Source organism: Seriola aureovittata, chromosome 7, assembly GCF_021018895.1.
Source record: "Seriola aureovittata isolate HTS-2021-v1 ecotype China chromosome 7, ASM2101889v1, whole genome shotgun sequence".
Lineage (NCBI taxonomy): Eukaryota > Metazoa > Chordata > Actinopteri > Carangiformes > Carangidae > Seriola > Seriola aureovittata.
The window spans coordinates 16691669-16714016 of record NC_079370.1 but is presented as its reverse complement, the minus strand read 5'-3'; the positions used below and the strand labels follow the sequence as shown (position 1 = coordinate 16714016).

General features: G+C 40.6%; 4 protein-coding genes and 1 long non-coding RNA gene across 5 annotated transcripts; 4 read left to right on the top strand and 1 right to left on the bottom strand.

Moving 5' to 3' along the window:
* The first annotated feature begins 256 nt into the window (after window positions 1-256).
* Window positions 257-4077, top strand: kdf1a (keratinocyte differentiation factor 1a). Its single transcript, XM_056379765.1, has 4 exons — window positions 257-582; window positions 918-1984; window positions 2408-2482; window positions 3353-4077. Exons 2-4 carry the CDS (start codon window positions 937-939, stop codon window positions 3436-3438), a joined length of 1209 nt encoding a protein of 402 aa, XP_056235740.1. The 5' UTR covers window positions 257-582; window positions 918-936; the 3' UTR covers window positions 3439-4077.
* Window positions 4078-5723: 1646 nt separating this feature from the next.
* On the bottom strand, window positions 5724-7053 carry nr0b2a (nuclear receptor subfamily 0, group B, member 2a). Its single transcript, XM_056379652.1, has 2 exons — window positions 6461-7053; window positions 5724-6324 (listed from the first exon to the last, which is right to left on the bottom strand). Exons 1-2 carry the CDS (start codon window positions 6993-6995, stop codon window positions 6083-6085), a joined length of 777 nt encoding a protein of 258 aa, XP_056235627.1. The 5' UTR covers window positions 6996-7053; the 3' UTR covers window positions 5724-6082.
* Window positions 7054-7175: 122 nt separating this feature from the next.
* Window positions 7176-9603, top strand: LOC130171596 (uncharacterized). The gene is made up of 2 exons (XR_008828166.1): window positions 7176-7402; window positions 9438-9603. It is a non-coding gene; the product is annotated as an uncharacterized LOC130171596 (long non-coding RNA).
* A 3280-nt stretch (window positions 9604-12883) lies between these two features.
* Window positions 12884-15811, top strand: gpatch3 (G patch domain containing 3). Its single transcript, XM_056379651.1, has 7 exons — window positions 12884-13336; window positions 13926-14380; window positions 14546-14720; window positions 14906-14965; window positions 15075-15196; window positions 15287-15414; window positions 15533-15811. Exons 1-7 carry the CDS (start codon window positions 12922-12924, stop codon window positions 15714-15716), a joined length of 1539 nt encoding a protein of 512 aa, XP_056235626.1. The 5' UTR covers window positions 12884-12921; the 3' UTR covers window positions 15717-15811.
* Window positions 15812-16082: 271 nt separating this feature from the next.
* gpn2 (GPN-loop GTPase 2) lies at window positions 16083-20168 on the top strand. The gene is made up of 5 exons (XM_056379669.1): window positions 16083-16986; window positions 17151-17307; window positions 17497-17657; window positions 19226-19356; window positions 19565-20168. Exons 1-5 carry the CDS (start codon window positions 16567-16569, stop codon window positions 19635-19637), a joined length of 942 nt encoding a protein of 313 aa, XP_056235644.1. The 5' UTR covers window positions 16083-16566; the 3' UTR covers window positions 19638-20168.
* The last annotated feature ends 2180 nt before the right edge of the window (window positions 20169-22348 follow it).

Below are 22348 nucleotides of genomic sequence, written 5' to 3'. Positions count from 1 at the left end.
GTGTGTGTTCACAGCATGCTATTATTAAAAAGTCCGCTTGTCACAATGTAAAGTGCAGAATATCACCACCAGTTGTCATGTTGCACGTCACAGTCTGGGTATGGACAGCTCAAAGGTTTTATTTTTCACTTTTTAATCAGTTTTACAACATTTTTTAACATTCCCTGATTCATGTTTCAGTCTGATTTTGTTGACTTTTATTATCTTTTCCCCTCTTCTCTCCGCCTCGCGTGACGTCACAAATCACCTGTGGGTGGGTGTAGGACCTGGGATTAGCTGTAGCCGCAGGTAATAGCCAAACATTGGGAGCCGCTCGGCAACAAGACTGTGAGTTTTACCAAAAGAAAGACGACATTGAGCCGAGTTGTGTTGTTCGGTCGAGGCGCCTCACCTTCGGTTCGCAAACTTTGTTGTTAGGTGGAAGTGAACTCACCTGGAAACCTGTGGGCGGTAGAAACACGTCTTTTTTTTCTCTGTTTGAGGCGCTAGCAGAACAAAGTTTTCTGTCTGAGACTTCCGCGGTTTGCTCGCAGAACAAGTTACCTGGGATAAAAGACACCCACAACTGTTTCTTCTTATGCGGTGAGTGAATGTTTTGTAAGTAAAATTAAAAACGTTTGAATGTTGAATGAGATTTTGCTTGAACAGTTTTCCTGCCAGAAGAAGTTCAAACGAGCTTTAAGCGCGACGAAATGGGCCAAATTATTATCAGGCCAGTGATCAATCTACTCACTTTATTTACATTCTGCGAACTTCCCGGTAAGTTACTTCACTGGAGGTTGAGCGTTTACTATAGAAATCTTAAATACAGCCTATTTTACTGTGCCATGGTGCGTCAAATGCTGTAAGCCTGTGTGGCAACAAAAGGGGAGGTTTACATCTGGTTATTATTTCTAAACATGCCTCTCCCACACCAGGTCCCAGGCAGTTTGAGCCATGCCTGGCCACAGCTCAGGGGCTCCCCAGGCGTCCCGCCACCACTACAAGCACCACACCTCCGGCTCCAGGTCAGAAAAGTACAGACAAACACGGACTATATCCAGGGAGAGCACGGCCAGCCAAGAGTCCTACAAGGATCCTCATGGGGAGCATCTACATGAACACCGCACTGACCACTCCCGGTATTCAGAGAACAAGTACAGCCGCAGCAGAGGCCACCCACGAAACGGCACAGCACGGGGCTCAGAGACTATAGGATTTATTCCTGGGTCAGCAGACAACACGCCTACCAGCAGACATGCCTGTGGCTCCTGTGCCTCTATGGGCTGGAGCAGCTGTAAGGCTCTTATCTGCTGTGTACTGACCTGTGGATTTTATGGCAGCCGAGAGCCCTGTCTGCCTGTTAACGAGAGCTCCACAGACCATCCCCCTAAAGCAGGTAGTGAGCCTCACCCTCCGAATGGCCTGGCTGTGACCAACCCAACCTGTGGCATCCCTTTGGAGTCCAGCAAGGCCACCAAAGCCTCTAAGTTGCCCACAAGTGACAGCTTTCGCTACCCGGATGTGCGCATTGCAGGCCAGACAGTAAGGTATCCGGTTGCTGCCCCCAAACGGACCCGTGCACCGGGCAAAGGGGAAAGTCACCGGCCAGTCAGCAACACCAGCCTGTTATCCCGGGAGGACTATGAATTAGATGACCTGAGTGACACTGGCACAGACATTGACTCTCTCATCACCAAGAAGCTGCTTGAGCTTTACGCCCTCCACCAGATTGACCAGCTGGCCAAGTGCACCTCTGATTCATCTTTCTCCCGCAAGACCAACGAGATCAGCGAGCTCATCTACAGCATCGCTCAGGATTACAACCTGCAGGAGCAGGAGGCCGAGTGCAAGCTGGTGCACGGAGTCATCCGCATCAGCACGCGGAAGGGCAAGAAGAACCAGGGCCACCAGTCTACAGGACAGCGTCCTAATGGGAGGAGCGACGGGACTCTCCCTGACAGTGGCAACGAGACCATGACCAACACCTTCGTGAGCAGTGACTGTAAGAATGTCATGCAGTATTATTTAAATCAGATAACAGTAATGATTACTGCTACATAAATGTTTATAAGATACCACAAGACAACCCTTTTCACCTCTACCCGGCTGCAACATACCAAATAAACCAATCATCTAACCTGTCTTCCTTTAATGACTCGACTAGTGTCCGTTGGAGCGCTGCTGGAGCTCTTTTGTTCGGTTCTTAGTTTTAAACCCTGAAATGCCAGGTATTGTACAGACAATGACCTAATAACAATTAATTGATCTGCGACAAGCTGGTACAGGTACACTGTGTCTTCTAAGACACATTGCACAATAAACGGGATAACAAGGATTAATTGTAAAATGACAGGGTGTCAATGTGCGTCGAAGCTGCTCATCTGCGTGTGTTCATTTAGTCTTTTCTTCTCATCCCCTGCTGCAGTTCCTGAGGTGAAAGTGTCAGAGCAGACGCCGTCAGATGAGCTAGCGAGGAAAATGAGACATTACAGCGGGAAAAGTGAGTACATGTGGGAATTTTCCACGTCGGGCACACTGATCCTTTTGTATCTTCTTTTGTGTCGAAGAAAAAGTTCGTATGAGGAAGTAAGAGTTGAATTAAATCCAGATTCATTTAGTACCAGCGTGTGATTAGTGGTTAGACATATTGCATGTCATAATCTTAATTGTATGCATTGTGCTAATAGAGCTACAATCTTTATTTCTCCTGGTCATTGAGGTATAATTACCCCCCCAGTGTGTGAATCAGTATGTGGGGCTGAGTCTTTGCAATCCATTGTACCTGCTGCAGCTGCAGGCATTTTCTCACCTCCTGTATACATACCACTCTTTAAGCAGTGAAAACTCTACATTCCTGCCCTTTTCTCTGCATATTACAATCCCTCGCTCATTAGCTGCCTCCTCCCCTCATCTGCCACCTTACACCCATCTATCAACCTGCCTCATTCTCCCTTCCAGCTCAGCGGTCATGCTACACCACCTGCTAAAACAGCAGATCAAGTCACATTAAATGTACGCCACGTGATGTCCCCTGGTTTATTATGTAATTTTAGCAAGTAACTTGGGTTACAGATGGATTACTGCACAGCAGCCTCTCTTTTTTGTTGTTGTTCTGCAAAGAGGTGGTTAGAAGGAGGGGGTGTCCTGTTACATGTCTTTGAATGAGGGTACACCACGTTGTGTTTCCACAACTTTCACATTGCGGCCTGGATATGTGTCATGTCCTGGATTAAACTCAACATTTCACATCTCACCGTGTGTGCATGAAATATAACACATACTGTATTGGATATTTCTATTACTGCTATGTTTTGTTTGTTTGTTTGTTTTTTTTGTTTTCAATGCATTAAATATTTTTTTCCTCTGGCAGCGTACTCCTCCAGCACCACCACAGCCTACTCGCCCTACCATCATGACACGGAAAGACACTCTTCAGGCGCCCCTCTGCTTCTCTGAAGGGCAACACCGAAGCAAAAATACCTGTATTGACAAGGGATGTAGCCAAATAGATGGACAATTTTATCCTTCTCCTATCATTTATGCTGTTACTCAGTGGAGCACCTTTTGGGGTGGTTGTACTTCTCCTTTTTGTGGTCCGGCTAATGTTTGCTGTTGGAGTGTCATTTAAATTCAAGTACATTTTATCTTTCCAGCAAATGAACATTGAGGAAAGAATGAGTTTTCTTTTTTACACACAGGGAAAGACAGAGCAAGTGTTTATGTATTAGTATGCAGTGTTTTAACGTTGTTTTCAGAAAAAGAAACGTGGTTACACTCCTTTCGGTTGTAGCAGTCAGGCCATAGGATAGAGACTGATGTTAAACATAACCGTCCTCATTCTTGTGTGTGTGATTGTTTATGCAAGTCATTGTGTGTGTACAGTATGTGTGGGTTTATTGATTCCTGCCATTTAGATTCCTTAGAGGCATGTTTTCATCTGAAAACTGTATTGTTAAGCCATATTTTGATGTATATATTTTCAAGTCAATGTTACTTTCTGGGTTGTTAAACCATTTGTGGCATTTGGTCACAGTTTTTTTTTTACTCACAGATAAGTCCTGTTTTTAACAAAATAAAAATCTCCATGGTTGTTTATGCCCTTTCATGTATATGTGTTTCATGTATATGCATAGAAATCTTCTAGTTCTTAGTTTAGCTTAGAGATAATATGACATACTGCTCCATGCTGGCAGAGCTTTGTGTCAACTTTTGTTCCCTCTCTCTACACAAGCCATGAAAACATTTGTCTAATTTCAATGAATGCACATCTGTTTGTTCAGCAACAAATTATACCCTCATACATCAACAAGTCTTTGCTTCACAGGGTTTCCTGCTGCTGTTTCTTTAGCCTACTTTTCCTCTTTATCTACTGGATTATTGTTGTCAAGCTCATCTCCCTAAGGTCACTGTGTTGTACCAGACAGGCTTTTTCCGCCCTCAGCAAAAGAAGAAACTTGTTTGGCTGGTTCTGACAAAAAGGAAATAAAATCCTAGGGTTTGTCTTTGTCAAATGGAAGAAGCAGTGCAGAAAATCAGCCTGATTTCAGGAACCTGTCCTGAAGTCCTTGGGATCAAATGAATTGAACTTACCTATATATCACCTATATACATTACCAATAATGTATGTTTTAAGATATGCCTAAGTACACCTTCAGGTGAAAGGCCTATTGTTGCAGCTGCCAACCAAAAATGTAGTATACATTTAATGAGCACCAATGACAGACAGCACCAACAACATTTGTTTTATTAACAAATACATAAGGTCCATTTAAATATTTTCAGTTGCAGTTATAATCACAGTGCTAATCACTGTTAAGGGAATATGTATGTTTTGTGCAGTAATGTCTCATTTTCAGCCTTAAAACTTCAGACATTAAACATCAGCATCTGGCAGCAGGGCAGAATAAGGTCAGATTGAACATCAAGAAATTATTCTTGAAACAATGTGATTTGTATTCAGAATAGTTAAAAAGATTTTTTACTTAATCATACAAAACTATCTCTATTCAACAGAGCCCAGAAAACCACAAATGAGCAAACGATTTGTGTTCTGCGCAAAATGTTGAGGTTTTGGATTTTCTTTTCATGACTGTGTTGAGTTGACCTGTGTAACCCCATTTCCTCTGGCTCTCTGCCCCCATCAGCACATTCCTGTTTTACCTGTATGAGGTGCCATGAAAAAGCTTGCTATTTCACAACTAACATACCACAGGCGAGGATGAATCAAGAGGGCTTGTCCTGTATCACATACGGCCTGAAGATTAGTAACAGCAACTTCACATGTTTAGGACACTTGATTTAGCATTCAGATATTTCTTCCACCCAACCTTTGTGGTGATAATTACTTTGTGTAGGGCTTTTATTTTGTTAAATGTTTGTGTGTGTTAATGAGCCTCTGTCCATCTGTAGTTTGCTGGAATAAGATCGGGTTTCTACTAACTTCCATGAGAGGGAGACAAAGTACTGCAAGAGAACAACAGGGCTTACATGCTGTAACGCTACATCGTCTTTGGTCAGAAAGTGAAACATGAAGGGGGTTTTGTTCCTCATCATAATCACCTTGACAAGAATTTAAAATAAATAGGTTTGAGCGATACTTGGCTGCACACCCCATCAGTAATAAGAGGCCTGCCATATAAACTGTAGGGGTGAAAATGTGTTATTATCAGGCACATAAGACAAATATGGTGTCAGATTTGGCTCACTGAGTGTTGTTAAAAGACTGAGGCAGAACTTCACTATCACATTCATGTAAAAAAATATATTTATTTGAAATGTTCTGTAAATGCAGATAAAACTTATTTACAGTAACGCAAACAGACAAGATCTTCCACATAAGATACAGTATTTGAACAGTGGGGTCAGTCTATGTGGAAACTCAAATCTTTCCTCTTCAGCAGATAAAATCTTTTCAGCCAGGGCTAAAGTGACCTCAGCTTCAATGTAAATATAAAAAAAGTCATAGTGATGTTGTTTTTGTTTGTTTTTTCATCAGGCGTTTCATGAGGGAACATGGCTGAGGTTGGTCAACAAAAAGTTCTGCAACACCACAGTTAAAAATTCAACTTTCTCCAGGACAGTCACATGAAGTCCACCTCCTCTATCTGCAGAAGAGCATGTCGACCAGCAGCTCCAGCAGATCAGCCTGACCTATCACGGGCCGGAAGAAGAGTTCAGTGATGAGGCTGGGTGTGATGCTCTGCAGCGTGGAGGCTGTGAGGAGGATTCGAGCGAAGCGTTCCTGGGGCCCGGGTTGAATCAGCTGGACGACCTCACTGAGGGCGTGCTGAGCTTCCTGTTGCAAGCCTTCGACGAACAGAGCTGCCTTTAAATCTGGTACATCTGTTGGTAGTAAACATAGGAAATTTGTGTTACAGACGTGTAATGTAATTTTTGCACTGATTGAAAATTTACTCCTGAGAACCATATTTTTGGAAGTATTGTCACGTAACGTCTTGTATTATAGAACGACACGAACCTGGATTAAATATTGTGGTCCCTTTGAGGTATGCGTACTCCTTTGGACTCAAATCCAAACTCCAAAACTTTTTTAGGCAGGACTTGAGTTTGCTGACACCGGCCATGGTGGGCTGCTCTCTCTCCATCTCAGGGCTCTCCTGGCGGTTCAGGAGAATCTTTTTCAGCATGCTGTCAGCAGGAGTGTCCATCACCTCAAAGTCCACATGCTCCTGGACCAGGCCCAAAATAAAGAGTGGTGCCCAGCAGCTTCTGAGAAGTGAGAGCTGGTCATTTGGTGGCAGCTGGTTAAAAGCAGGTAAGTTCTTCATGAAATGGATGGTTTTAACCAGAACCGCTGAAGCTTCTTTACAAATCTCAGCTGGCCTTTTCAGGCACACTGTCCGTCGCAGCTCACAGTTGCATCTATGAGGTACTGAATTGTAGTTAAAGTTGTTTTGACTTGCTTTGCTGTTATCCATTTGGCTCAGGATGTTGTAGAGAATAGGGTTTGACAGCCTGTCGGTGTCGGCTGTACAATGACACCCGTTATCCATTCTGTAGGCTGTAGAGATCTACGTGGTCAAATGTAAGTGTCCTCTCATAGGATGAGCTTGTGAGTACTGCTGCTGCTACCTCAAGTGTCCCTGTATTTATAAGGCCAACCCACCCTACTAAGTGGACCTTGACTTGTCAATATAGTCTCTGTGAAAAACAACCATCTGCTCTGCCAGGTGACTGATGGAATAACCCTGGGAAACCGATAAGCTTTTCTCAATGAAAGGGAGCTGGTGGAGTAACGCCTGGATATCAAGAGGGTTGGGCCTTATCTGGTCACCAGTGTCATTAACCCAGGCGGTACCAAGCTACCAAGGACTGCGGAGGTAATCAGGCCCACACTGTGTCCCTGTACACTGCCAGCTCACACCTGGAGAGCTGGAAAGACGCCAAAGAGCATTGACCTGTAAGTTAGGACCTCTCTTTCTTACTGTAATCATAACTGGAACTGGATTTTGAAAAGCCAATTTGGTTGTGAAATGCAAATGTTGTTGCAATTGTAAAAGTGCCCAATCCAACCTTTTTTCACAATATTTGTTTGCCTGTGATGTTGTTAAATGAATTCAAATCAGCCAACATTGCTTACCCAACAGCTTTACAGATCTGTTGCTAGAATTTTAAATAATATCAAGCTCATCTGCCCCAGCCAACCAACCTTCATCACCCTCAGAAAATTGACCATAGACCAAATAGAAACCAGAAAATATATATTCTGATTGCTAATATTTTATCTTTCATGTAATGTTCCTTTTATGCTTTCAGTAAATTTAAACCTATAAAATTGAAATAAATGGAGTTTAAAAAGTCTAGTGGTCTCTGTAAGACTGCACTAAGGTAGAGCTAAATGCTAACATCCTTGTGCTAACATGCTCACACTGACAATGCCATTAAACTGATGCTAAGCAGGTAAGACTTAGTTTAGAGTGTTAGCATGTTAATATTTGCTACTTAGCATCAAACACAAAGTACAGCTGAGGCTGATGGGAACGTCATTAGTTTGCAAATATTTGGTCATAAATTAGTCAAAGTTAAATTTAAATTTCAGTGTTTTTAAATTTTGATTTATTTATTTATATTTAAAAGGGACCAGGTAGAGCTTTCAACAGAAATATCACCATTTCATGTGCCGCACCAGATTGTAGCTTCAAGCTAATTTGCATCTGCATAATGTGATGATGGCACTAGACTGAAATATTAAAAAATCTAAATTTTTACAATTCATCCTAAGGGGGTGTGAAAATGTGTTACACATTTAATGACAATCCATCCAATAGTTACTGAGGCTTTTTTTTTTTTTTTAATGAAAGAGGAGCAGTGAACGAGGAACAGTAAGTGGATCACCAAAGTCATTAGGATTTATCCTCTGGGGAACATGATTCTCTATACAAAACGTCTAAACACCAAAGTGGTGGCACAACAGATCTGCATTTCCTCTCATATAGCTTTGCTCCTGAGGCAATTAAAGAAAGAGGATAGAGGATACTGACCTCAGTGTCCTTGATAGTGTACCTATAGCTCTGCAGCTTTGCACAGCCGTCTCAAAATATCATTAAAGCTGAAAAGAAGTATGAAGTGACAGATGGATTGATACCACACTGTGAGGGTCCCCCAACTGTTGGAGTGCATTTTCCATTTGCAGGTCTTTGTGTGCTTTTATATGAATTTTGGTTAAAAACAAACAAACAAACAAACAAAAAAAAAAACAAATTTCCTAAGGAGCATTTGTTTTCACCCATGTTTGTTTGTTTGTCTGTCAACAGGATCACACAAAAAGTACTGAATCAATTTACACCAAACCTGTTGGAGGGATGTAGCACGGACCAGGGAAGAACCCATTAAATTCTGGGGCAGATCTGGATCATTTACTGTGAATTTTTTTCTCTGAAGTCTGGTTCATGTTCTTTGACACCGACATTGGCGGAGGTCTGCCCTCTCGTGTCCTTCTAGTTTACATTTTGCATTTGGCAACAGTAATGTGAAATCCAAATTTGTTGAACTTTCTTACTTTGGTCATGAGGCTGACATTAAATCTGTGACTAAAAAGACTGAGCCTTTCTTTTACCGTCAATATAGTGACTTGAGTGGTCTTTTGATGTTACAGAGCTTTGGTGTGTTTCAGACTGACTTTGTAAGATATTTGGTTATTTTACAATGGAACAAAACAATTCATGGAATTTCAGTTGATTAACAGGTGATGCATGTTCCCCTTGTCATTTAAATGAGTTTACTCTAATTTGTTATCTTCCTTGTGCCTGGCACAGAGGTTTGAGACTGATAAGCAAATGACTTTATTACTGTCACAAATAAACAAACAGCACATTTTCAATAACACACTCCTTTGGTCTGAACATTCAGCAACATGTACCTACTGAAATATTTATCACATTATATAATGACAGCTGATACAGTTTTTTAAAAACATTTTATGCTCTTTACTTTAGGCAGGACACCTGATGCACAAGCCAAGAAGTCTGAAACCATCACAGGATGCAAGTGCCAGAGGAATACCTGAACTACAGAGCAGTGGAGTCAAGGTCAGGTCATAAGATGAATGACTCCAATAAAGAGATTACATGCCAGACACAACTGGCAGCACCAGTCACCAAATGTTTGTTTTACTCCATCATTCTCTTTACTCAATCCTTCAAAGAATTCTTTTCGAATATGTTTCATAGCCTCATTATCTCTCCTGGGGTGATCTCATTATGATACACAGTGATTATTCATATGAGACGTGACATGTCCATACTCACAGGAGCCAAATCAAAATGGACCCCAGCTTCAAATACGTGATAAAACACATTACGTTATCTTCGAGAATGCGGCAGTTTCTGCAAAGTGACCTGTAATGCACTCAGCAGCCCTCAGGCTTCATGAGGCATGCTGAGAGTTGTAAATGCTTGCGATAAGGCTCGTGTTTATAGAGGTTAGGAGCAGGCAGAGACCGACACGGAGGACAGACGCTTATCGCCAAAAAGACAGTAAAAATAAGATGTCCTTCATTCTATAAGTGGAACAACTGCTTCATTCTGAGATCAAGGAAGTCCAGGTCTGGTGAAGCATGATGTAATGGCTGACACCTGAAGACTATCCATTTTTTAAAACATTTTTTTGCTATTATTATATTTAAAATTCATATAAACTGAAAAATATTATGAAGGTAGTTGACTGTAAGAGCATTATAAAGTTATCACTGTGATATTAATTTATCTAGATAATCATTGGATAATTTTAAAGCGAACTGTGTCAGCACATCCCTCATCCACTGAAACAGAGTTTGCTTTTCTTGTAAGGTTTCCCCCCCAAATATTGACTTTTGTGTTTCCCCTGATTTAAGTTTTCCCAGGTCATTGAACTCTCCGTACGACCATTTCATGTGTGTGTGTGATGGACACCGAGTCTGGAACATGACACTTGACCTTGACCTACTGCTCATACAGCAGAGGTTCAGTGACCCAAAGGTGGCAGTTATATCTACACTGTGGGGTCATTTCAATCCTCTGGGAAAAAAATCATTGAATTATCCTGGAGTTCAGTTTGTTGGAGTTCACATGTAGTTCTGTCAGGTTCACTATAAAAGTAATGTATTTTACTAATTTACAAGGACAGCACCACATATTCATGTACAGTAAGCCAGATCCAGAAATCACACAAAATTCATTAATCATTGACAAAAAAACATTTCCTGGAGAAATTAGAGTAAATACTAATTGAATGTAGTATACTGGAAAAGCACACACCTACTAAACTAAGATAGAGCTAAACTTCTATGCTTGCGGGGTTCTGAACAAAAGGTGTCTGTAGGTAAGTGTGTCAAAGTACTGTACACACAGTTTGCATTAATTGCTTGTTTAGTTATCCTTTGATTAGATATTTTAATAGATAGATAGATATTTTAAGTTATATTTTTTACAGTGCATTTTATTTTGGCAAAGTTTTATGTGGGTGCTTTGTGTTAAGAGACACTGAGGCATTTGAGAAATTCGAAAGAAAGACAAGTTTTATAAAAAATAATTTTTTATATTCCTTCATATCAAACTATTGTTATGCTGGCACTGATATAAAACAAATAATACCAAGCCCTACAGTTTAACTGTGAAACTTTATCTTCATTTTATTAAGTTGGAGAGGTCAAAATCTTCAAATTAATGACTCATAACAGTGTCCTTTTTTGACGAAGTGTCACATTATTCCTTCTGGAGGTTTCTCTCATCTCCACACAGGATCTCTGAGCTCAGCCAGAGTGACCGTCGCATTCTAGGTCACCTCAAGACCCTTCTCCCCTGATTGTCTCTAGGAAGAGTTTAGGTTGTTCCAAACTTTTTACATTTAAGAATTATGAAGGCCGCTCATAACAAAATGTGAAAAAAATGAATGGGTTCTAATACTTTCTGAATACACTGTATTTGTGAGACTCTAAGTGACTACTTGTGCACAGCGGGGCTCTTGGTGGATGATTTTCATATCAGAAAGTTTTAATCATTCAGTACTTTACAAGCACTGGTCTAGATATATTATAAACCTTAGAGTAAGATTGTATATCTGACTTACCAATATAATTGTATCTGTAAAGTCAAGACATTCTTGAGGATTAGTGTGGGCTTCCGTGAGCCAGCACAGTCATGACTAATGCACAGTAAGTGCGTAATATGGTGTATAAATGATGTCAGGGTCCAGACACCTGGGTCTAGTTTTACTGCCTATTACTATCAAAACACAATGATAAAAGCTGAGGTGAAGGATAAAAAGTTAGCCTCTGGGTCAATGAACTCTGACTGAACATATGCCTTAGTTGTCTCTCTGAAAGACATTTAGTGAGGTCACAGATTTGAATATTTTACTTTTAAAAATGAACTGATTAAAGCGTCTTTTACTTGTCTTGTTGCCTTTTTGCACAAATCAAAAATAGATATGTAAAGTTCTTGTAACTGTCATTTGAGTCTCATGGTTTCATTTTTCCTTTTAACATTTTAATTTTTAATGTAATCAAGGGTGCAGAATAGCAGATTATCAATGTTCTGTTTGGTGAGTGGTTTGTTGCTAGTTTATATCCATTTTTTGTAAAATGAAGCCATCCAAGGAGAATCTCTCTTAAAAGTGCCTCTACTAAGGTATCTGCTGTTTTTTGTTTGTTTGTTTGATTTGCTTTGTCAGAGGGCTTTGGTTGGGTCTGACACCACTGCAGTGGCCTCTTTAAGCCAATGGTCACACTGTATGGGATAAGCTGCTCTCAATGAACCTACATCACTGTCTGGAACTGACTTCCTGACTTTGTTCGTTTTGCTCTGAAATGTATGAGTACAGCATAGAAATTAAAAAAAAGAAGAAAAAGACTGCTACAATAAATGTGTAAAAATGTAGACACTGAACTCTGCTCAATGTGAAAACCTCTAGTTTATTTACCTTTATAGCCATATGTACCTCAAACTGTTCGCTGTGCCCATTATTTAACATTTATAGCAGCTTATAAACATGTAATAAATGGTTTACAATACACTACGATGCAGTTGTAAGCAGATATAAGTGTTTATTAATGCATGTGTTAATAACTAAAACAGCTACTGTGGGCTATGGAGGCTGCTGACAATATAGCAAAACACATGTGTAATAAAACAAAATATGTTTTCATAGGAAAAGTTATAAATAATATACTTAATACACACTTAAAAATGTGCTTATATCTGCTTAAAATATTATAGTGTGTTAAATGTTTATTGCCAGTAGTGTTACAGAAATCCGTTATACATAAATATATAATAAATATATAATAGATAAAGTATACATTATTATGCTATATAATAAATTTAATGTAATCTGTAATAAAAAGAATATTGTGTTAATCTTTTTTTAACTTCTTAGGAAGCGGATGTGACGTCTTTTCTGAAGTCATTCAGATGACGTATGCTGTCCAGGTGATAAACAAACATGGCGGACTCTGAAGGGCTAACTCCTGTGTATTTTGCAATTAGCAACATTCCTGTGGCCTTTCACTCAGCAGACCTGAGGAACTATTTCAGTCAGTTCATAGAAAGCGGCGGGTTTCAGTGTTTTCACTACCGTCATCGGCCGGAGGTTCTCAGAGAGTCCGAGGGCCCGGTAAACACAGTGTGTGGGGACAGCGAGGAGTCCGGCTCCCTTTCATCGGAGACCGATCAGGTCACAAAAAACAGCTCGGTGAAGAGGCAGGCGGTGAGGTCGTGCTGTTGTATCGTCTCGGTTCACGGTAAAGAAGCTGACAGGTTCTTCAGGATGTACACGGGGAATCACTGGATTGACTCGAAGGGGACCTGGCTGTCCAGGCGGTGTGTTATCAAGAGAGTCAAAGTCACAACTGACAAAGGTTGGTGAGATGTTATACTTGTGCTTCTCAAACTGTGCCTGTTTTAAACGTTACTGTTACTCGACCTAACAAGAGTAGGGGGGGGGGGGTTGCATTATGGGAATTGTAAGTTCAAATGTATTGGGAGCTTGACCCATTTAGGGACTAACAGTCAGGATGTACTGGCATTTGCTGCTTTGACTTAAACCATTATATCCGTTCTTTTTAAGACCTTCAACAATAATAACAGACGCCTATCGCAAGTTATGAGAGCTCACATTATAGTCTTAAAACTGCCCACTTAGTTATTTTTCCCTGCACCTTTGGTATCTGTGAAGTTATAATCACTAAATGCTTGATGTTTATTTTCAAATGATAATGTTGGGTTTTTTTTCAATCAAAAAACTTTATCTTTTAAAGCATTACTTTTATCTAAATGGAAACCTTTAAGTTAAAGAATGTAGGAATGATGCAATATGTCATGGGGTCTTTAAATAAGTGTTGCTCATTTGTGTGCTCTTATTGGAAATCTGTTGTCTTTTGTCTTTTTTAATTGTGACACGAATTGTTATCACTGTATGAACATCTAAACTTTTTTCAATTCTTTCAGATGATGGATCCTTCCCTTATAAAACAAAGTATGAGCAGCGGCACCGTGTTTCGTTAACAGAGCGTTTCACAGAGGCTGATCTCAAAAGCTTATCCGAGCTGAATCCACCCGCTCTGATGCAGAATGGGAATGTGGGCACACCAGTGAAAGTGTTCCTCCAGCTCATCCAATCCTGCCGACTGCCTCCTCGCCTCATCCGGAAGTTGGGCCTCACTTTCCCCAAGACCAGCTCGAACCGCCGTTACGGCAATGTACCTTTCCAGTATCAAGACACTTGGACACTTCCAGCCACAGAGGAGACTGTATTAACAGCTGCTGGACATGAAATATCAGGACCCGGCATTTTGGCTGCTCCACCCTCTGGTTCAAAGCAGCTGGCTGATAGCACAGAAACAACAGAGACTGATGAGCGGCAGAAAGAGGAGGACGAGGACGCACAGTCAAATGCAGATGATGTGGGTATAAGTTTATATCTATTAATACCTGTCAGTGTACCAAATACTGTATATATGGATTGTTGTTGTTATTAGCATCCGTAGGCTGTGTTATAGTGCTGGCTGAATGTCATCATCATCATCCCTTCACTGAAGTTTGCCAGTTATTCACCTTGTTGGTTGCAGGATGATGACTGGTGTGAGGAGTGGGAGCGCCACGAGGCTTTACACGATGATGTAACGAGCCAGGAACGAAGCAAAGAGAGGCTGTATGAAGAGGAGATAGAGTTGAAGTGGGAAAAGGGCGGCTCAGGCCTGGTGTTCTACACTGACGCCCAGTACTGGCAGGAGGAAGAAGGAGGTATGCAAAAAATACATTAATCATACAATTTAGAAAGATTCATATATTTCCCAGCCTTACCTCATGGCTAATATTAAAATTTGTTATTTATTATGATTTAAATTCCAATTGGATTTTTTTTAAATTTAGTGTATTTGTTTGCTGAAATATTGATTACATTTATGTCACTTTGTCCTTTGTTTTAGATTTTGATGAACAAACAGCGGACGACTGGGATGTTGACATGAGCGTTTACTATGATAAAGGTATCAAAAGTTTGTTACACATTTCCTTTTACCTCGACTGACAAATGGAACCAAACTAAATTATCCCTGCAGAGTCAGGTTTTCTTTAACCCATCTCTTCCTCTCACAGATGGAGGTGACATGGATGCCCGTGACTACGTCCGAATGCGGTATGAAAAGAGGCTGAGGGAGGGTCATGAAAATGGATCTGGATCCAGTCAATCTATTGGCAGCTTTGAGAGGTTCACTAAGGTAAGGAGGTGGCCACTACCTATAATTTCTTCTCAAAATGTCTCCTACATTCTCCACAAGCTATTAAATGAATATATTTCCCTTGGGTAGGGTGTTGGCCGTCGTGTGATGGAGAAGCAAGGGTGGAGGGATGGCGAAGGGTTGGGGAGCAGTCAAATTGGCATCCCTGAAGCCTTGGAGAATGAGGGCCAACATCCTAACTGCAAAAGGGGGTTTGGGTGAGTATAAATATGAAAACAGAATTGACCAAACATATTTGCATGTTTATCATGTTATGTTTGTTTTGTTTGTTATACATTGTTTTCCTTATGCTATTGTAAATTCCTCTCTTTGCAGTTATCATGGAAGGAAACTGGTCTTGCATCCTGTGAAAAAGGCCAAAACAGATTTCCATATAACTACAGTATATGATAAACCCAAGGATATAGATGGAGGTGACACCTTGCTGAGACGCCAACCAAACACCAGTATGAAGTACAGAGGCTGGCAGCCAGGTGGCAGCATTGGACCACGGAGATGACTTTAAACAAATAATTCTTTTGCATATATATGTATATATATTTTCTTAACTTCTTATTTGTCAGACTTTGATATTAAAACATATTTGAAACCATTCATTCCAATTGTGCTGAGTTGAACTCTTTATTTTTTATATGCTTAGTTAATGTAAGGTGAAGTCAGATTGCTGACTCACCGTCACACAGAAACTTGCTTTCCTTTGTTAATACCTCATTTTAGTAAGGAATCGTATGGGCTGTCTGTATTAAGTATGTAACATAAGAACCAGGCTGAAACAATATATGAAGTTCTGTCACATAAATCTTAAATTCGCGTAGAACTCCATATTAAATGAAAAACACTGCTTTTATTTTGGCACTTCGGTAACCCGGATGTGTTTCAGAGTAGATTAGCATTTTAGCTATCGACCATTGTACGCATGCAAACATAACGGCGGTACATGGTAATTATTTATCCGTATTTGTTTAATTTAGAAATTGAAGTCCATAACAATGTAACTAAATTGTCGCTAGCGTTTGTTGAAGCCCGTTTATGTCCCACACAAACTTTAACTAAGACTGACTAGATAACGTTAGCCAGCTCACTTCATTAAAGTTAACTTTCCTGAGCGCGTAACATTTCGTTATTGATCGTTGGGATTTATTTACGTTATTAACTCTGCTTGAGTTTAATATAATAGCAATTGTGAATACGAAATAAAGGCTCAAATTGCCTCGAGCCACTGACACTGACTGGGGTGACTCTATTAGCTGCTGATATCCTGCTCAGGACAGCACATGTGGCTCCTCTCACATCCTGGTCCCATCTAATGTGAACCTCTGCAGCCCCCCAGTCTCATTGGCACTGAAACCATGTCCAGCCAGACAGGAGCAACCCCCCCCCTACGTTTCGGCCAGGTGGTCATTGGACCCCCAGGTTCGGGTAAAACCACTTACTGCCAAGGAATGCAGGAGTTCCTGACTCACCTGGGACGGAAGGTGGTTGTGGTGAACATGGACCCTGCAAACGAAGGACTACCTTATTCCTGTGATATAAATATCTCAGAGCTGGTCACTCTGGACGATGTCATGGAAGGCTTGAAGCTTGGACCCAACGGCGGGCTCCTCTACTGTATGGAGTATGTTGAAGCAAATCTGGACTGGTTACAGAACAAGATGAAACGGCACAGTGACTGTTACTTCTTGTTTGACTGTCCTGGACAGGTGGAGCTCTACACCCACCAAAATTCAGTGAAGAATATATTCTCACAGTTGGCCAAGTGGAATTTCAGGGTGAGCTTCTATTGCATTCAGGGATGGGAATGATCTCATTTCCCCTGAGCCTTAAACCAATACTTTATCCATATAGTCATTATGCATGCAATTAATATGAAAGTGATTTCCCCTTTAGATATGGTTTATGAGTGTTGTTCTCCCTCACTTTCTTGCTTCTTTAGCTAACAGCAGTGCACCTTGTGGACTCTCATTACTGTGCTGACCCAGCCAAGTTCATCTCTGTGCTGTGTACCTCCCTGTCCACCATGTTGCACGTGGAGCTGCCCCACGTCAACATCCTCTCCAAGATGGACTTGATTGAGCAGTATGGCAAACTGGGTGAGGGCTATTGGCTTTCCAAAACAAATATTACATATGCAGACAGAGGATTCTTGTATTTTTTTTCAGGCATGCACCAATAATTTCACAACTTATTTAGTAATTGATTGATTTACTACTTAATTGACTAACAGATAATATTACCTACCATGATAACATTTTGTTTTTCTCATCTGTATTCATGTACAGCCTTCAACCTTGACTTCTACACAGAGGTTATGGATCTGACCTATCTTCTTGATCACCTGGCTGCAGATCCTTTCTTTAAAAAATTCCGCCATCTAAATGAAAAGTTGGCAGAGGTCATACAAGATTACGGCCTCGTCTCCTTTGTGCCTCTCAATGTACAGGTATGACTGCTGTTTCTTGTGTATTGCAAAAAACCCCCCCAAAAAACACCGTATTTACTCAAAACATTTCATAATGCTGGTGGTACATTTTAGCCAATAGGACCCAATATCGCTATAAATCTGCGGAATTACTATATGGTTGAGTACATTAAGTTAATTAAGTATATTAATTAATTGAGTTGAATCACTGGGGATTTCCTGATTCAAAAAAAGGGCTTGGGTGGCTCAGGCTGGTATAGAAGCAGTTATCAACATTTTGAATTTAATTGAATAAAACATCATTTGAAATGTAATTCATGTAGTCCTGTAGTAATTAGAGGTATATAATGTAACATATTTTCTCTAGCAGCTTAGTTTGGGTGAAGCACTGCAGCTACTTTGTGATTGTGTGATGAGAAAGAAAAGCATGGCTCTAGCTCACTAAAATAGGTTACTGCTCAGTGACTACCAAGTTTAATGTCTGCTTTGAACTAAATCCAGAAGTCACAGCCCTAATGTAGCCTGACCAACTTTATCAAATATTGCTCTGTCATACACAGAAATTAGGCTTTGAAGGCTCAGTTTCTGCGTGTAGCACAGAATACCTGTGTGAAAGATTGTAAAAGCTTCTTCAGAGAAATAGTTTTTCTTCCCCAAATTTAATGTTTTCTACTAAAAGCAAGCCAAATCTTTCTGAAAGGTTTGGTGATGATAATCATGAGTCGCTTTTAGCATTTCATATTGAAGACCAGATCAATTTTGTGCAGATGCATTGGACTGGTAAAAGGCAGTTGGCTGTCTGCACATTGTATTCGTTCCCTGACATTACTTCTTTATGGAGACTGATTTCATCCTGTGTGTGTCAAGACGCAGGAGTCTAGACCGTGGTGCCATCACTGCATAAGGGACTAGTAATGTATACAAATGGCAGGTTGGCACTTGGAAAATGCAGCCTTGATGCATTTATAGGTTTTCTACATCCTCTTAGTTAAGAAGCCTAGTAGCCTAAGAAACTAGTTACCTTGGTTACCAATGGAACTTAACACAGCAAATTTAAAATTCTAAAAAACAACATTTTTGACCTTGAGAAAGACGTGTTGCTAATCTCTGAGTTGGAATCCAGTGAAGTTTGGGGTTTTATGGCTTTATATGCATGTATATACATATAAATGCCTGTATATACATGCATAGTTTATAGTGTAGTTTATCTCAGAGTATCAAGCCTCGATTAAGAGAGAACAAGGCAGGAAAGGCTGCATTGCCACATTTCCAAGAAGGTTTCAAAATCTTTTTCAGGAAGGTGCCTTCATGCAGCAGCTCAGACAGTTAGAGAAAAAATAGGGAAAGAGAATTGGGACATATGAGACACATCAGATATTACACAGACTTGTGATAGGATTACTGCTATATACCTTATATACGTACTTTATGTGTTGTCTACTGATTAGTCAGAAACACATTTGTCTTCAAACAGCACTGTAGCAACGATTCAGTGAAATTTCTCTGCAAATATTTTGTCAGTGGGTAGTTTCATTGAATTTTTACAGAAAAAAACCTCCTCGATAAATTCTTCCATTTTCTGTTTCCAGGACAAAGAGAGCATGATTCAGGTCTTACGAGCAGTGGACAAGGCTAATGGCTACTGCTTTGGAGACCTGGAGGAGAGGAATCTGCAGGCCATGATGTCAGCTGCTGTGGGGGCAGACTTCCAGTTTGACTCGTATCCTTTCCTAATCATTGTGGTGACTCACTGTGACTCATCTGGTTTAAAATCAAACTTTAACATTTACGGGACGTGGCTGAAAAACTGAATACTTTGAGATTTCTAATAAGTTACAGTTGATTATTCTAAATGTAACCTGGATCTTACCATACACATTTTAAATTGTCTTATTTTGTTATGTTTTCCTTAACAATTGACCCTCTAGTACTCTTGGAGTAGAAGAAAGGTATGTTGAAACCAGTGGAAAGACTGTGGAGGAAGAAATGATGGACCTGTAAAACGGACAAAACTGTGGTCGCCTTTTTAGCACCAGTATACCAGGGGAGTCTTGGCAACATCCATCTCAGTTGGCATGAATACTGAGCCCCTCTCTTCAAAAGCAGTGGAGAAACAGGAACTAAATTTGGTTGCTGTAGATGCTTCAAGCTTGCACCATTCCTCATGAAAATCACACTGATGACTGAAATAGGGTAAATGCTTAACTTTGCTTTAGTTATGAGAGAAGTGTGATTCATTTTTTCTACTGCCATTTTAATAGACAACAATAAAGGACATCTTCAAGGGGTGCCAGTACATTTTATGAAAATGTATCAAATGCAATGACTCGTTTTTTTTTTTTTTTTTTAGTATGTTTGATACTTGAGGCCCTGATATTTTTGAGGAATTAGAGGTAAATTTTCAGTGGTAAGCATTCAGTGGTGAAGGTCCATATAGTAACATTCATTCTAAAACAAAAAGTGACTGCAATAAATGTAGTCTTTGGTTTATGTCTTCTCTCTGGGCTGGAAAATAAAAGATTCATGTTGGTATTCCTTGCTGCATCTTTTAGATTATTGGTGCATAAATCAAGTCTGTCTGAGAAGTGTTCTGTTTCTTTTTCTATGTTTTTTTTGTTGTTATTATTTTATAATTTGGTGAAGAACATTATGGCAAAGACTAAACAGGACTTGGACTTTCCTCATGCGTAAGCTCCTGCCATGTGCATACTGTATATTAGTTCGGAGGATGTCTGACAGGAAGATGCGGAGAACAGACAGTGTTTTTCCCTTGATATGCAGTGGAATATAATGGAACCTGACAACTGCCAGCGCCTCAGAGGTCCAAGTGCAGTTGGATTGTGCTTGTGCATGTGTGTGGGGGTGTGTGTGCGCGCGCGTGTGTGTGTGTGTGTGTGTGTGTGCGGTGAATGGGTAAATATTAACATGAATACTACATCCTTCATGTTATAGGACAAATTGTGATAGTTCTCATGTATAGGTCAAGTAATAAGCCATTTAATATCCAACCAATTTATTTATTTTACTTTTAAAAATAGACTATGTGAATGTGTTAAGAAATATTGTACCACATATAGTCTTATGTCAAGCATAGACTGGTAATAATAATATTAACAGAATCACATTTTTCCACAACTTTTTTGATCAGTTAAAAAATAGATATTGTGCAACATGTAGAGTAAAATTGCAGAAGTGTGTTAACCCATTAATCTAAAGCTATCGTGGGCTACTTAGTAAAAACAGATGCTTGATATCGATAGAGTATTTTTGAGTAAAAAAAAACAAAAACATCACAAACATATCAGAAGTAGTAATGACTTTGGACAACAGGGAGTCTTTGTACATTGGTTCTGTCTTTTGTCCTGCAGATGGCGCATGTGCTTGCAAATCCTTCTCCCGGATCCACAAAAGTCTGCTCCGGCTTTCCTCAAAAGCCAGAGCAGAAAAATTAAGTCAGGCGGGGAGAGGAAGCCACATTAAATCTGTGTTTCTGCACAACTGGCCCTGTGTCTGGTCTCTGGGATGGAAGACCCTCTGTCTTTCTAAAAGCATATAAAACTCAAAACTTTAGATGACTCTTTCTGCTGCTGCTGTTGTGCTCCTTCTACACCGTGCAACCCATTTTCGAACCTAACATCCGCATTTTAATTTGTCCTACAACCAAGGTGTAGACACAACCATACACACATCTTTTAACATGAGGCTTCATGTGCGTGCACGCACTTCACATGCTGGGTTGTAGTCGAGACTAAAATAAAGCGTGATCCACTTTGCGAGCTCGCACTGATGTGGGAACTCACATTAACCCTGTGTGGTTTGATGTGGCTGGGAAATTATATGTGGACAGTTTCTTGCCTGTAAAGCTCTGCTCTCCGTGCATTAGGGGGGTGTGTCAGGCGGAATGTTAAATTGTGTTCCGATGTTTGTACATGTGATCAAGTATGCCTTCTCACTGGTACTTCCTGCCTTTTTTTCCTATAAGCCCCCTAGAGGTAGATGTGTGTGTGTGTGTGTTTGTGAGTGTGTGTGTGCGTGCGTGTGTGCGAGAGAGAGAGAGAGAGAGAGAGCAGAGACAGTTTCTGTGTGCGTGTGTTTGTATGTGCGCGCGCATGTGTGTCGAGAGTGAGAAAAGAAACCGAAAGGCAATCTCGTCCCACTTACACCCAAAACCTGAATTGTAATCAATACTAAATCGAACTATTAAACGCCTCATAAACCTTACAATGTCTTTGCATTTCATTATTTGAAAAAAAAAAAAACTCCCTCAGCTTCGCACACACACTTCTCATTACCATCCCACCCCTGCTCAATGCTGTGCACACACCCTGTGCGTTTTGTGGATGCCAAAAATGTCTGCTTCATTTGACTGAGAATAGGAGGGGGGGACAAATGCCCCATTTTTCTAATTGTTGGAAGACTTTGAAACTGTTCATGCGTCCTCTGTCTGGTAGATATGGTCCGTATGTGTGTGTGTGTGTATGTGTGTGTATGTGCGTGTATGTGTGTGTGTGTGTGTGTGTGTGTGTGTGTGTGTGTGTGTTTTCTGTACGGCGTAGTTCAATGTTAGTAGGGTGAGAGAGAGCTGGAGCCTGCGCGCCCATCCCCCCACACTCAGCAGAAGAGTGTTTCTGCTGGAGTGAGAGACAGACAGAGAGGAGAGGAGAGGGGGTGGTAGAGGAGAGCAGAGCAGGCAGCAGGCAGGGGAGGGAATA